The sequence below is a fragment of the Eurytemora carolleeae genome, unplaced genomic scaffold (assembly GCF_000591075.1).
Source record: "Eurytemora carolleeae unplaced genomic scaffold, Eaff_2.0 scaffold233, whole genome shotgun sequence".
Taxonomy (NCBI): domain Eukaryota; kingdom Metazoa; phylum Arthropoda; class Copepoda; order Calanoida; family Temoridae; genus Eurytemora; species Eurytemora carolleeae.
Window position 1 is genome coordinate 52,878 of NW_019396356.1, and position 15,368 is coordinate 68,245.

General features: G+C 32.9%; 1 protein-coding gene across 3 annotated transcripts; it reads left to right on the forward strand.

Moving 5' to 3' along the window:
- Nucleotides 1-1,074: 1,074 nt before the first annotated feature.
- Nucleotides 1,075-13,403, forward strand: LOC111701627 (uncharacterized). 3 transcript variants are annotated; one of them, XM_023472998.1, is made up of 5 exons: nucleotides 1,075-1,180; nucleotides 7,769-7,986; nucleotides 8,373-9,139; nucleotides 9,273-9,464; nucleotides 12,092-13,403. In XM_023472998.1, exons 2-5 carry the CDS (start codon nucleotides 7,784-7,786, stop codon nucleotides 12,901-12,903), a joined length of 1,974 nt encoding a protein of 657 aa, XP_023328766.1. In that variant the 5' UTR covers nucleotides 1,075-1,180; nucleotides 7,769-7,783; the 3' UTR covers nucleotides 12,904-13,403. The 3 variants fall into 3 exon arrangements, with proteins under 3 accessions (XP_023328766.1, XP_023328765.1, XP_023328764.1); XM_023472997.1 differs by lacking the exon at nucleotides 1,075-1,180 and adding an exon at nucleotides 5,774-6,427; XM_023472996.1 differs by lacking the exon at nucleotides 1,075-1,180 and adding an exon at nucleotides 6,851-6,986.
- Nucleotides 13,404-15,368: the final 1,965 nt, after the last annotated feature.

The following is a 15,368-nucleotide window of genomic DNA, read 5'->3' on the forward strand; positions in this document are numbered from 1 at the left end:
TTCAAGTTATCAATATCTTATCTCAAAAATATTTAGATTTAGTATTAGAACATTTTTTCTTTTATCAACCTTTTTTGGCCTGATTAGACTGGTCAGTGTACCTAGTGGCCATCTTGATGAATTGTCTCATTTTTAACGTTAATTATCTCCCGGTCTGGTTTTATGACGGTATTTAAATAGTTAAACGGTTCTTGCAATTTGTAAGTTGTTTGTTTATGATTAAGTATATTTTCCTTCATTATCTGTTTGTGTGTTTACCTGTACAGTGTCTGTTTACCTATACAAGTGTCTGTATGTCTGTTTACCTATACAAGTGTCTGTTTGTCTATTTACCTATACAAGTGTCTGTATGTCTGTTTACCTATACAAGTCTGTATGTCTGTTTATTTATACGCATGTCTGTTTGGCATTCTGTCTGTTGACATTTGTTTTTAATCATTGGCTGGTGTCTTATACTGTCAACTGTTTTGAGGCTGTCTAATGAGTAATGTTGTCAACTGTTTCTCTAATATTGTCAACTATGTGTCTAATATTGTCAATTGTTTGTCTAATGTTGTTATAATGGTGTCTACTATTAATCAAATATGGTGTCAACTGTCTGTCTAATGTTGTCTACCGTTTGTTCAATGTTGTCAACTGTTTATCTAATGTTGTCAACTGTTTATCTAATGTTGTCTAATGCAGTAATCTTTTTAATATCTCATGTTGTTTCTATCTATCTGTCGATCCACCTGTCTATCTATTTTCTTGTCTATATGTCTATCTATCTATGTGTGTGTCTGTGTCCCCATCTGTTGTCTGTTTGTGGCTGGTGAACTGTCGTGTGACAATCAAATATGTCCTGGGGCGCAACATCTGAGATTACTCAATCCTACTTTTATTCTAGATCTACTATTTTATATTTAGGTGAGAAGATTTCGTCGTCGTTTTCATAACGAAACGATCGTTTTTCTGAAAAATGAAAACGTTAACATCCCTACCTCCCAGCCCCATCTCCCCCCCACTTTTTAATTTCATTGCATCATCATTGCATCATTGCATCATATTGCTAAGACACTGTACACTCTGGTTCATTTTAAGTACAGACCCAACCTTTAATCAGCTAGAGCAAGCTGTACAGTACACAAGGCAAAACGGGATGGTACACCAAATCCCCTTAAAGGGAGATTAATGGGAAAAGGTAAACCAATCTTTTCAATTATTTCAATAAGATCTAATTAATTTAAATATATGAAAAGGATAAAAGTGAGGAGGTAGGGGGGGGGGCGACGGCTAAAATATTGTTTTCATGATCCGTCTCTTCTATGTTGGACTGTTATTGTTTAAAAACAAACAGTTAGAATTTGTGTTATACCTCGTTTAGTTCTGGTTTAAGTTGACAAAAGCAGTTTTAGTTCGTGGACTTTAGTCAACACGTGACAGGATTTATTTATGGAGTCTGTAAATAAAACAATGTTTATCAATTCAAAATAATGTTCGAAGTTGTTAACCGGCTTATTTTCATTCATTGAAGTTTTTTGAACACAATTTCTAAAAGCATTGACTAAAATTTCAATGCTACCATTACATTACATGAAACTATAACACACGTCACACACTCTAATCTTCTAACCTTTTTATCTTCCTAGTAACCATCGATATTTTAAAGTTGTAGTTTATATTGATGTTACGAAACTGATGGATTAAAATATCAGAAGTCTAATAGCGCTTAAAGAAAATTCAGTTTACATTTTCAAAAATACGGACATCCCTTAAAGAAAATGTGTAATTTTATCAACAAAAACGAAAAAGAAATCGGATTTTGAAAACTAGTAGGTAGGGTATTCTAATCAACATATTCAAATGTTTTATTAACTTAAATAGATAGATAGATATATATTTATCATTAAAGTCCATAATTTTACATAGATATATTCTTTAAACTAACACTTTAATGACGGGATTTGCCAAGCCAACATTGGCCGTCTTTAATGGAAAAACATTGTTATTAAGTTGGTTAAACTTTAAGATTTGTAACAATAATAACTATACACATAACCTTTTATATTAGAAATTAAAAACTATTTCTTCTTCTTAATAGATCTTTAAATATGGTTGAAAACATACTTTAATATTTTAATCCAACATAAAATTTACTTTAAGAAATTGAGTCTTTGTCATAAACTCATATTTAATAATCCCTTTATCTTTGCAACTTGATGATGTAGACCTTTAATATTTCAAACTATAATTTCTGTCAGATTAAATAATCTAAGTTTAAAAAATCATAGCTTTACACCTTTAAGCTGCAAAGATATAGAAATAGAAAATTTAAAATTGTGACAAAAACTCAATTCCTTTAATATGACCCTTACGAAAACAATAATTGACAAATAGTCAATAATCATGCCTCAACTTTAACAAATTATATTTATTTGATTTCCCGTCCACCCCCTTCACCCCTTGTATATAACATTGTCCTTCTTTCTACAACAGTTTTTATTGTAAACTTGTAATTTGTTAAATGCATTTTTTCAAGCGTTCATTTTTATAGTTAAGTTAATTAGTACTAGACATGAAAAGGATTGTTAGATTACTTAATTGTCTGTCTATCTATCCATCTGTCTATCTGTCTATCTGTCTATCTGTCTATCTGTCTATCTGTCTATCTGTCTATCTGTCTATCTGTCTATCTGTCTATCTGTCTATCTGTCTATCTGTGTATCTGTGTCTATCTGTCTATCTGTCTATCTGTCTATCTGTCTATCTGACTATCTGACTATTTGTCTATTTGTCTATCTGTGTATCTGTGTATCTGTCTATTTGTCTATCTTTTTATATCTTTATTTCTATGAGTCTAACTATCTGTCTATCTGTCTATCTGGACAAGATGACTAGTACAACAATGTTTCACGAGTTTAACATTTTAAACATTTTTTAGCCTGCATTTCATACTTTCATTGCAGGCTTAACAGCATGAAGTATTTTTAATCTAGTTTTCTATCGATTTAACTATCTATAAAACTATTTTTCTATTCATGTAATTATTTATCTATCTATCTATATTTTTACTGTTTACATTTTTATCTATTTATTTATCTAATTATTATCTATTTTGTATATCTATAACTTTTAACTTGATTTTATCTTTTATAAATCCGCGGTTTCGTAAAAACATTGCAATTTTACATTTGGTCCGACATAATTCATCTATTTAGCTGTTTACATATCTATTCATTTATGTATTGGTGTAAAATCTATGTATCTGTCGATTTTTAATTTTAACATCATGGGCGTAAACAGAATTTGTCCAGGGGGCTTAACCTTTTTGAGGAGGGGGGGGGGGGGTCATATCTCCGGCAGACATTTTTCTCTCGTTACTCCCAAAACATTTATTGTTTTGACCAGAAAGTCAAAACAAGATTTTTAAAACTTAATTTTAGAAAAAATTTCTTCTTTTTCAATTTAAAATTTGGTCTGAAGATTTGTCTAAAGGTATGACTATTAAGACTTTTATTAATTATGTACAGTTGAACAAGGTGCAAATGTTTATTAGACAAGGGCGTACACAACAGAAATAAATGTAGGGGGTGCCAAATGTTTTTTTACCCCCCCCCCCTAGGAGAGCCTTGGGGGTGGGGGGCAAAATTTGAACTGTAAATCCAAATCATTCGGCTTCTTAGATACTTTAAAGGTACACATACAGTCCAATTACCTTACAAGTACTACTTTATCTCTTCTTCAAACAAAACTAGCAGAAAACAAACAGCAAACTAATTTTTTATGTTCTTCACTCTTCAGTTTCAGATGTTAAAAGTATGATAGCTCTGAGTTCTAGGGGGGAGGGCTACGCCTGCCCTTCACAGGTCTTGAGGGGGCACTGCCCCTTTGCCCCCCCTGTGTACGCCCTAGTTATTAGACTATATATTAAATATATACCGGAGTAACAATATCTTTAAAAAACTTCGACACAGGTTAGAATAACGCACGGCGCGCGTCAGTGTCAGTAGTGTCCAGAGCACGGAGTGGTGAACAGATACGCACGCGATAAGATCTGATTTAGTTAAATTATTTTTAAAACCATGCACCAACTTTTTGTTGTTGTTCGTGGGTCTTTACTGAAAATTCTAGTTTTATTAATCTCTCTTGCAAGCAAAATTATTAAGAAAATCAAGAACATCAAAATCCTTTATATGAAGAATAATCAAAACAAAACAATTCAACTTGTTTTCTCCTCTTAAGTCTTATTCGAATATAAAAATTATTTACGAGAAATATATAAAAATGATTTACGAGAAATATATAAAAATGATTTACGAGAAATAAATAAAAATTATTTACGAGAAATATATAGAAATTATTTACGAGAAATTTATAAATTGTTTATTCAAGTTTTTTATGCTTCATTAAAAAGATAAACTGGTCAAATGTAAATCTACAGTCTTTGGAGTTTTACGTAAACCATACAGGGTGTGCAACATAAACTAATCTAATTCTAAAAACATGATTATATTCAAGACTTTATTAAATGATTGTTAATGTTGGATTTTACAAAACTTGTTTTTTTGTCTCTGATTGGAAATAAATATCAATAAAACTGTGGAATAGGAAGACGACATTTAAGCAATCTTCTGTGCATTTATAAAGCAAATAGTTTTACCAGGAGCTTAAAAATCATTTTTCAAGTGAAATGGGTCTGTAAACACTGCACTTGCTATGTTTTATGCTCATTGGACTATTAAAATAAAGTCCCTAAGTCGTCTTCCTATTCCACAGTTTTATAGGTCTCACTGTATATTTGGTAAAGTTCTCTGTGTCAAACAGTTTATTTCCCCACGCCTGACCACTACAACAGTCATTTTTAATTTTGTATTTTTTCTCTGAGCAAACCATACTGCGGTTTAACATCGATTTATAAAATTATATAAACATGAAATATTAAATCTGTTATTGGTTTCTGCTAATCTAAGAAAATCTAAGAAATGCAGTATTCTGGCTGTTTTTTAAAGATGCAATTGTTATTCATTGTTTTAAATGAAGAAAAAAAAACTTTTTTATTTAACCCACTACGTCTTTTTGCTACTGGATGTGCCCCCATCCTCACCCTTTAAACCTCCTTCTATATTTCTGCATAACGCCCCCATCCACTCCTTCAAACCAAAATATACGTTGAAGTCATCAATTCCAAATATCAGCACACTTCCGCTAATTGATTTTTACCAAAATATTAGGTTTGGAAAATAATCAAATTATTTCTCGGATTTTGGCCTTGAAGGTTTTGACGTTTATAGGAGCTATGACTTTATTCCGACAGTTATGGGAGGATACAGGGTGGGGCAATTCTATCAGAATATAGAATCAATTGATTCACTAAATTGATCAACATCTTTTTCAAAGTAAAAAGACATTGAAAATATAGAAAAATCATAAAATAAAACAGAAAAACGTACAAAAATACAACTGAATACAATTATAATTGTGTTAAAACAATACCAAAGTTGCCACTTAAAAAACGTCAATGTTTTTTGGGACATACTGCATAGCAGATAAAACCAATTTAATGTTAAATGTCTATTTTAACTGTTAAACCAGCAAAATATCCATCAATCGGTAATATATCTATTTCAATCTTATGATTAAGTATTTGTATGGCAGAAACCGCAACAAAATGATTTAATTTAACAGAACAGGCTTCTGATTTTTATCACCCTTGATAATGGTATTATCCATCTAATATCTTTCTATCACTACAGACATTAATCTATCTATCTATATATCTATCTATCAATAAACATGTTCATTTATCAATTGTTAAATAAAAGTCCATGTTTTAATACAGGAACAAATCTACAAATTTATCTGTCTATCTATCTCACTAACTGTGATCTCCCTGAGGCCCAATCAAACACCATATTTGAGTTGGTTTCCTTCTCATTTATACTTCCTTCTTCCAGCATCCATCCTTCCAGCATCCATCCTCCTATACCCTTTATTCTTCCATATCCTTCCATCCTTCCAGCATCCATCCTTCCAGTGTCTTCTTCACTTTAACCTTCTGTCCCAGTGTGTCTGTTTCCTAATCTATCTGTCCATGTCTTTATAGGAATATTATTCATAATCTGTAAATATAATGGACGTAATGATCAGATCAAACCTTGTCCGTAAACAGAAGACGATGTTTGAACAGGTTTTAATCCAAACCTTCGTCAGAGATTTCTATGTAAATGTTACAAGTCTTAATTTTGAATTTACAGAGTTGGAAAATTAAAGATGGCCGATTTAAAATGGCGGTCTTAAGAAAAAAATGGCAGATTGAATTCTCAAGCGATTAAAATGTAGAACGGCTAGATTTAAAAAGAGAAATAATATGTACATATTTATGTACATGGTGCTCCCAGTTTTAATCTTGCCTCGACAACACTAAAAAGAAATGTACACAAGGAAAAAGGTAAAAGAGATAGATTCAAAATCAGAGTAATTAAGTTTCATGAAGGGAAGAAAATTGGTGTAATTTTAGGTTAGGTTACACCACTTAAACAAGTTTAACAGCGTAGGTGGAAAAATCTAAATGACTGAACTGGATAAGTATGCATTAATAATAGTTAAAGGTTTAATGATTATTATACTACATGTTTTGTTTCCTTGTTTTCAGTTTATAGACGACATTTGTATTTAGATTTCATTGTATTAGATTCCAGTTTTGTTTATTATTTGATTTTCTATCAAGTTTCATATTAGGAAGGTCTTGTAACATTTTATTATTTAATTCTCTGATAGTATTAAATAATTATACACATAGTATGAAGTATTCCTTTTGTAGTAACCTACTACCAGCCCCCATAATTATCCATTCCAAGTATTATTATTCCTACTCAGTATTTCCATCTCCTTCCATGATAGTAGAACGGTTCTAGCTCTGATATTCTCCTTGATTATACCTAGACCCGGAGTAAGTGATCCATCCCTTCCTATAGATATTGATAATGCCAGTGCTAAGCAAAGTAAAGGTGCGGAGGATCTTGTTTTGGTTTGAAAACTGAAAATTATTTTTTGTTTTTTCTAAAGATAATCCTATAAACTATACACATAGTTGTACAATGTACATAGTACATTCATGCATATTGTATAGACGTATGTACATAGAATAGAAACTGTCTCAATAATAATACATTTAAAACTGAAAATTTTGTTATATGTATTAAAAATTCTTTTTCAAAATTTTTGTTATGATCGAATTGATTTCTTTTTCGGATTTAGTTCAAAATGCATTTTATTTTTTATAATACATAAAACATTTTTGGTGCGGAATCATATGAATAAATTATAAACATAAAAGTAGGCTAAATAATATTTTATCTAAAATATTTCATAATATTCTGAAAGTTGTTTTTATTTATCCAAAGAAACTGATTACTCACTTCAAACTCTAATTTCTGAACTGTTTTATATTTGCAACCTGATGTCGTACACCTTAGACATTTTCTAGTCAAATTTATGCAAAATCAAATAGTCAAAAAAGTCAAATGTCACTAGGTTACATTAAACTAAAGTAATCAGATTGATAACTAATATGTTTTCCATCATCTCTCTACTTATTGAAGAGTTATTGAGAAGAACAAAATGTTGCAAATTTTCTATTTTCATACTTCGGCGTAAAATCAAGCCAGAAGAGCTACGAGGTCACAAAGTTGTGCCAGTAATTTTGCATAAACCGCAAATTTGACTCTTTGAGGGAAGTTTTTAGTTCCTTTTAAAATGTATTTAATTATTCATTGTTATTTATATCTAGGCCTGGAACCCAGGGATGAAGAAGGAAAAGAAGGGTGACGGCGGCGGCGGGGGGCGGTTGAGAATATTTAGCTCATTCAGCCGGGGTAAGGCGGGGATATTAGGAGTGGGAGACACGGCGGGAACCGCCCCTAAACTTCAGTCTGATCCCGTCTTGTTGGCGATTAAACGGCGGGATGAGGAACAAATTGATGGATTCGGTGGGAACAATTTTACAAGGTAAAAAGTCTTTTTCTTTTTTTTCTTTTGTTTTATAATTTGTCAAGCTATCAAATTTCTTTTTGTTAAATTGTTCTGTGAATAGCAGATATGCTTGAACCATAATATATTATAATATCCCGCTATTTCTGGAATTTTCAATCTCAATAAATTTATATTTTTATGAGATAGCTCGTTACAACCTATCCTGCTTTTAGTTCTTTAAGAACATAATTAATTTTTGACGTTTTTCGGTCAAATCTCCCCACACAGCACTCCACTGATGGTTTAACCGTGAACATGTTCATTAGTAGATCATGCCAAATTCATTAGAAACTTAATCCCTCCATTCATCTATTCATTCATTCATTAATTGATTTACTTATTATTTATTCATTATTTTCTAGATGTTCTGAAGATTCAAAAAGAAAAGACTCCAAGCCCCGTCGCCTGCCAACTAGGAGTTACTCCCTGTCCCTCCAAACCAGCGACTCCGTCGACTTCTCCCCCTCTAAATGGAGTTCCAAGGAGCACCTCTCTTCGCGGTTCGACTCCCTACCCAAGTTCACCAGCATTGGGGAGTCACTGCATACCCTGACAAACCGCCCCCTACCCGCCCTACCCACTAGGGGAGAAACCCTACCCAAACTAAGTAAAGGCGAAGTTCTTCAGAAATTAGTCGGACGGGGTGAAACCCTGCCTAAACTATCTCCTAGTCCTAAGAAAACGCGCCATTTTAGCAAAAAACGCGAGAAGAAGCGAAAAGTAGAAAATCTGCAAATCGAGCACCCCCACTTAGCACACCTAAACCCAGAGTACGAAATAGAAAGATTTGAACGGGAGTTTGTGAAACCAATGCTGGATTCAAGAAAGCTTCTAAATCAAGCAGAAACTAAGAGCAGCATAGATCTAAGAGCAGCTGCAGATGAGCAGCTCAATACCAGCCTTCCTACCATGCATCTGCAGCTAGATAAGCGGTTAAACTCCCGAAGAAGAAAAAGAAAAGAGCAGCGTGCTGCTCTGGCAGAAAAAGCTGCTCATGATACCACGACGGAGGAGCAGCCAGAGCTTGAAGCAGCAGAGCGTCTCCGTTTAGAGGAGAGACTAGGAGGGGAGGAGAATGAGCGTGTTTCTAGTTCATCAAATTCTGTAACAGATTCTAACTACGATTCAGGTAACTTTTTTTTGGGACATTTTTCAAGACATTTAATTTTATTTACTTAAATCTGTATCTAGAACCAAGGCTTGAAAAAGCATAGACTAAGAGTTGCTTGAAATATCAAATTTTAACATTTATTATTTTTCAGGGGCGTTCTCCCGTACCTCAACCCCCGAGATAGTTGCAGGGCCCGGGTTTACCTCCCTACCCCCTCTCACCTCCCCGCCCTTGGTTCTATCCTTGATAAGGAGCGGTGATGCGAGGCTTGTCAACGGTCAGCTTGTTTTAGCTTGTCTCAGCGCAGCTGGGTCCTCCAGTCTATTCGACCTGGATAAAATAGGTAAAAAAGGGATTCTGAAGGGCTTGTTCAGGTTTTTAGACATTCAGGATTCATTATACCAACAATATCTAAAGAAATGTTATGTATTGTAAATTGTTTTGTGTTTACATTCCTTGGCAAATCGAATGATAAGAATCTAAAAGGTTAAACTGTTTGCATAAATAGAATTTACTGCTAGGAATTCTACATTTTTGTAAACTAACATAGTAAAAGGTCTATTATGAGTCTTTATAAACTGGTCTATACTCTTGTTTGTACAGATCACCCTGCTATACTATCCAGATATATTTTTGTTCTTGATTCTTTGATAATTATCATTCTCAAACTCTACTTTCGTATCTCATTGAAATATTCTTAAGATCTCATCCATTCGTTCCTTCTCATCCATCATATATATCTCATCCACAATTTCACAAATATTTTATAAATCCAGTTTTAACCAATTAATTCATTCATCCCACCCTTCCATCTCATTCATATCCATTTTATCAATTCAATTCTGGCCTCCAAATCATCCCATCCTTAAAACTCACCCATATTTTTGTCACTTCTAAATTCCAACCCATCTTTTTATCTTACATATATGTATGCACTACCGGATATGCATCTATAAGTAACCTTTTAAAGCTAAGAAAACAATTTTTTAGATCTTTAAACTCATCTCACACTTTAACACGGGGGTGCCCAATATGTGTCCACTCTTATATGTGTTTATTCTTCACTTTACTGTGTGTTAGTCCATACCAATGTGTTTTTTTTCACTTTACTGTATGTTAGTCTATTCCAATGTGTTTTTTCACTTTACTGTGTGTTCATTCATTTCAATGTCTCTTTGTCGCCTCTATTTTGTTTTTGTGTAATTTCATGTGTGTTTGGACAATACAACTTGTGTTTTTTGAATAATATTTTTTTCAAACTCTGTATAATCTGTGTTATTGCAGTAACATTTGTGTTAATGCACTTAAAACATTTTCGGCACTCGATAACTAACGTTAGTGCGAATAAACTTGTGTGTTTACAATGCGCTTTATTGTGTGTTTTTATTACGAATATGCATTTCTGTGTGCTTGAAAGTGTAACTATAACGTTCATAACTACTTTTATTCCGAAAAAAGTAGAAAAAAAGCATGGCCGAAATATTTTATTTTCTAGTCCCTCTTCAACTAGTAGGTATATAGGTGGTTTTATTTCTTTGCTGAGAGCAAATTCCCTCTTCATTTTTTATTATGTTGTCGCTTTCATCCAGAAAAGCGTTTGCTTGTGACATTAATCAAGATGTTGATTCTAAAAGTAGAACTTTTTTCGTATTACATTCTCATTTATCCTGAAACTGTTAACGTAACTCACAAAATCTTTGGCAAAAAATACGCAACTTAATTATTAAAATTCGCAAATTTTGGATTTTGATACAAGAATGCCATCGGAAGAAGAGTTTCCAACTTATTTCCGATTTCTGAGACAGGATACAGACGCCAACATTGTAAACTACTTATAGCATGCTGAATTCTGTTAATAAGGGGAAATAGAGTAAATCTTTCCAACAGTATCCAGGACTGCAATTTGTCATATTTTAATAATTAAGTTGCGTATTTTTTGCGAAAGATTTTGTGAGTTTAGTGAAAAGTTTCAGGATAAATGAGAACAAGAAAAAAGTTCTACTTTAAGAATCAACATCTGGATTAATGTTTTCTGGATGAAAGCGACAACATAATAAAAAATGAAGAGGAAATTTGCTCGAGCAAAGAAGTAAAACCACCTATATACCTACCACTATAGTTTTAGTAGAAGTAAATATTTCCATTTACTGATAGCGCCGATATAAGAATTTAACTCTAATTGGATAATGAGATAGATAGAAAGATAGATATTACCGCCATACTATTTCTATTGGTTCAGAATAGACACCAAACTCATGACTGAACCCTGATTGGATCAGACGCTAATGGACTCGGCATACAGGAGTGCTACTAGTTGAAGAGGGACTAGAAAATAAAATATTTCGGCCTTGCTTTTTTATTTTTCTCGACTTTTTTCGACTCTTTAAACATTGTTTTCAACCCTAAGAATATTTCATCTAGGCTCAAGTGATTTTATCCCGGATAGCTGGGACAAAATGACTCAATAACACATGGTATAATAAGGGCAGCCAAGAAATAATATCTATTTATATACCAACTAGTTGAAAGGGGGTGGGAAATAATAAATTTCGGCCAGGATTTTTTTTTATTTTTCGAGACTTCTTGAGACGTTTTAAACACTTCTTTTCAACCCAAGCGAAGCTAGTAGTGTGTCTGTGAGTATGTGGTATTGTACCAATGACGTGTGTGTGAGTAAATGTGTTGAAACTAAAAACCGTGGGAACTATCTATCTATCTATCTAACAATTCTATCTATCGATTGGTATCCTATCTAACCGGGGAAATATTATAAAAAATATTGATTTCAAGCCAGTGTTTCAAGGCCTACCATTTGTCTTTAGGGGTTTCTGTCTTTCTTACACCAAATCTATCTCTGCAATTCTTGGTAAATTCAAACAATCTGGAATCCTGCCAAATCTATCGAATTAACGTTAAAATTTAAACCATATTCTCAGCTTCATGGTAATATCATGAATTATTCTGTTTCAGGACAAACCGGAGGCATTGAAATCACCAGCTCCTTTCAGGCTATTCGAGCTGATATAGACACTGTAGACTCGCAAGACTCGCTAGTTCAAAACCAAGAAACCGACCATTCAGGGGCAGTTACAATATCAATTGGGCCGAGTACAAAGCTACATGTGAATGAAGAAAGTTCCTTGAGTGAGAAGAAATATGTATCTTTATCCAACCTGGAGTCTAGAACTAGACACGGGGACAGGTTTATCTCCCTGGCAAACTATAGCTCCGAATCCAAACTAGGACGGGACGGACGAGCTAGGACCAGGATTCCCTACATGGGAACGTCTCGCCTTGGAACTCCTCCCATGGAACGTGTAAATACCCCACCCCGTTCCCTGGAACGTAACCGTATCTCTACCGTGTTCCTTCAGAAAACCTCTACTCCAACCCAAGGTTCAAGGACGGATCCAGGTTCTCCAGGTGGAGTACAACAGACGGAAAGTTTCTACGCTAGACGAGCAACTACTTTTCTCCGGGACATATTAAACATAGGAGGGGATAGTAAGGACGAGCTACCCCGGAGTAAGGATGAGGTTAGAGGACGGAGAGCTGGCTCTACAACTTCACAAACTAGTTCACAAGAGAGCTCAGGAGTCTCCAGTTGTAGCTGTAGCTCAGTGGTCACCGTTAACGGTCAGCATCATTGTATTCAGGTCCTGGAGAACCATCGGTCAGTCCGATCCAGTTCAAAACTGAACCTGGAGAACAATTCATCCTGCGATGAAAGTTTATCAACCTGCTCTGATTGTGATTTTACTCCGATTATTCTTCAGATTTAGTTTATAAAGTTATTAATTCATATTTTTCCAAAGTTCCTTTTTTTAAAACCTTTTTTTGCGTTTTTATTTCTTTATTGATCAATTACCGGAGTTTCGTTCAAAATACTTCTGTTTACTTGCACAATATTTGCAACACAATCCAGTGCAAAATACGTCAAAATTTTGCAGAATCAACTCCGTAAAAGTTGTTCGTTTTAACCTAGCGCCCCCCCCCATAACTTCCCGCACATTTTCGGAATTAATTCACCATTCGCCCCCCCCTCACTCAAAATGGCAAATTCATTTATGCGTAAAATGCGTCAGAAGCCAATCTACATATATTTAAACATGATATTCCTATAATGTGCCAAAGAGCTTCAAGGTTAAAATTTTATTTACTTTAAACATTTTTATAGTTTTGTTCATTTTATTCTAGAATCTAGAGATATTATGAATTTGTACAAAATGTCCTTTTTTGCTCAAATAATGATTTATATTTAAATATAATTTTTAATGTAAAATATTTATTTTTTAATAATCTCATTTAATTTATTGTAAGATTAAAGAACTATGGGATAAGAGGAAAAGCAAAGAAAATTAAATATAGAAAGATAAAGCTAGAATTTTTAAAAATATCAAAGTAAGAACAAAGAAACTAAAATTAACTGTAAGACAGAGAAAGAAGAACAAAGTAGGACTGCAGATAATGAAAAGAACAACTAGAAAAGAGAGAAAATAAAGAAAAGATATTGACAAAATATTGAGATTAAAGGTGAGAAGTAACAAAAATTTAAGAAAAGTTTGAATGATGAGATGGAAAAACACAGAGGTTTTTAAATAAAAACAAGAAGAGAGAAAAGAGAACAAAAAATAGTTTAACAATGAAAATGTTAGAATAACAAGCGTTAAACCTAGATATTATATTTACAAAGAGAGTTTTTGAGAGAGAGAGAGATAGAGAGAGAGCTCTTCTATAAGATTGAAATAAATAAAATTGAGTTGAACTAAGCGGAATTGAGTGTGAAATGACTGGAGAAAATCTATGGTTGATAAGTGTCAAAAAATATCAATTTCCTTTTTTCCCCTTTCTAAACTTTTTTTTATCCTCAAACATTAAAATTATTTTTATTTTACGTTTCTTTTTAAAATCATAATCTTAGTAAATTTTCTATATTTTAAAGGAAATTATTTTTGGAACACCAACCTCCGGAAAATTAAAAAAATCATTATTTCTTTTATCCACATGATAAACGATACATGATACATGATACATGATACATGATACATGATACATGATACATGATACATGATACATGATACATGATACATGATACATGATACATGATAAGATCTCTCCCTCTCTCTTTCCTGTGACAATTCAGACAAAGATCAAAATAAAAAATTATTAAAAACATCTAAAAAGATAAAAGTATAAAATTAGTTGTTCCAAAATACTGCATTTTTGGAACATTGTAGTAATTTACTTTTATAGTTTCGATATTTTTTGAACATTTTAGTATTCAATATCTATATCTATCAATATCTTGATAGAAAAAGCGTATTTTGTACTGCAAAGTTTTGAGTAAATCTGTATAATGTAAATATTTAAACATTCTTGGTCAGTTTCACGAAAAATCAAGTCGAGATTACATTTTGTCGAAAAACAGAGATTTCTAAACAAAATAGTTAAAATTGTAAAAATCCGCAATTTACGCTTAAATGTGCAGATACCAGTGTTTTAGCCGTTTCGACACAGGATATTGGAATTATTTATTTAAGCTCCAAGGTTGCTAAAGTGACATAATTTAATGTCTTGTAATGTGTTTCTCTGTAAAACAATTCACTATTTTAAGTTGTTGGATTATAATGAATGTGTTAAAAATGACTTCATGGCTGAACTTCTTAAACCTGGCGCTATTAATATGAGTGTGTACAATTATACTATAACCATGAGCTTACAACAAAACCTATTTTTAAACTGTTTTCTAAAATAGGTTTAATAAGCATTATATCTACTTTGCAGGAAAGTTGAGGGAATTTCATTTTACTAAAGAGAACCCGTGGTTAAGTAAAATTTTAATTTCCCGTAAAAGAATTTGATCGTCTTTTGAGATGATATTGTGCAAATTTTTTCACGAAAACTTTGCACATCAGTTTGTTATTTTACTTAATTTTCCCAAGGGACGTATAGTAACTTAAAGTACCTTTGATGGGGAATCATAGCTCGGTTATGTTGGTAAAAAGGTGGTAAAATTAATTAACAAGATTTTGATTAATTTCGACAATTTTCATGAATGAATTATGTGAAAATTAAAAGTTCATAATAAACATAATAAACAATCTTTCACTCTACGCATGAGAAACAGAGACGCAAAAACTTTCCATTAAATGTTGATTCTCCTTTCCCCCAGTTTCCCCTTCCTAATCCCCCCTTCTTCAAATCCCCCATCTCCCCTAGTTTCCATTGTTATTAAATGCTCCAAGCT

Coding starts and splice junctions, on each gene's coding strand:
- LOC111701627 (XM_023472996.1), top strand. CDS start 6,963: ATGCCAGTGCTAAGCAAAGTAAAG. Junction 6,987..7,768: donor CAGTGCTAAGCAAAGTAAAG/GTGCGGAGGATC, acceptor ATTTATATCTAG/GCCTGGAACCCAGGGATGAA. Junction 9,140..9,272: donor AGATTCTAACTACGATTCAG/GTAACTTTTTTT, acceptor ATTATTTTTCAG/GGGCGTTCTCCCGTACCTCA.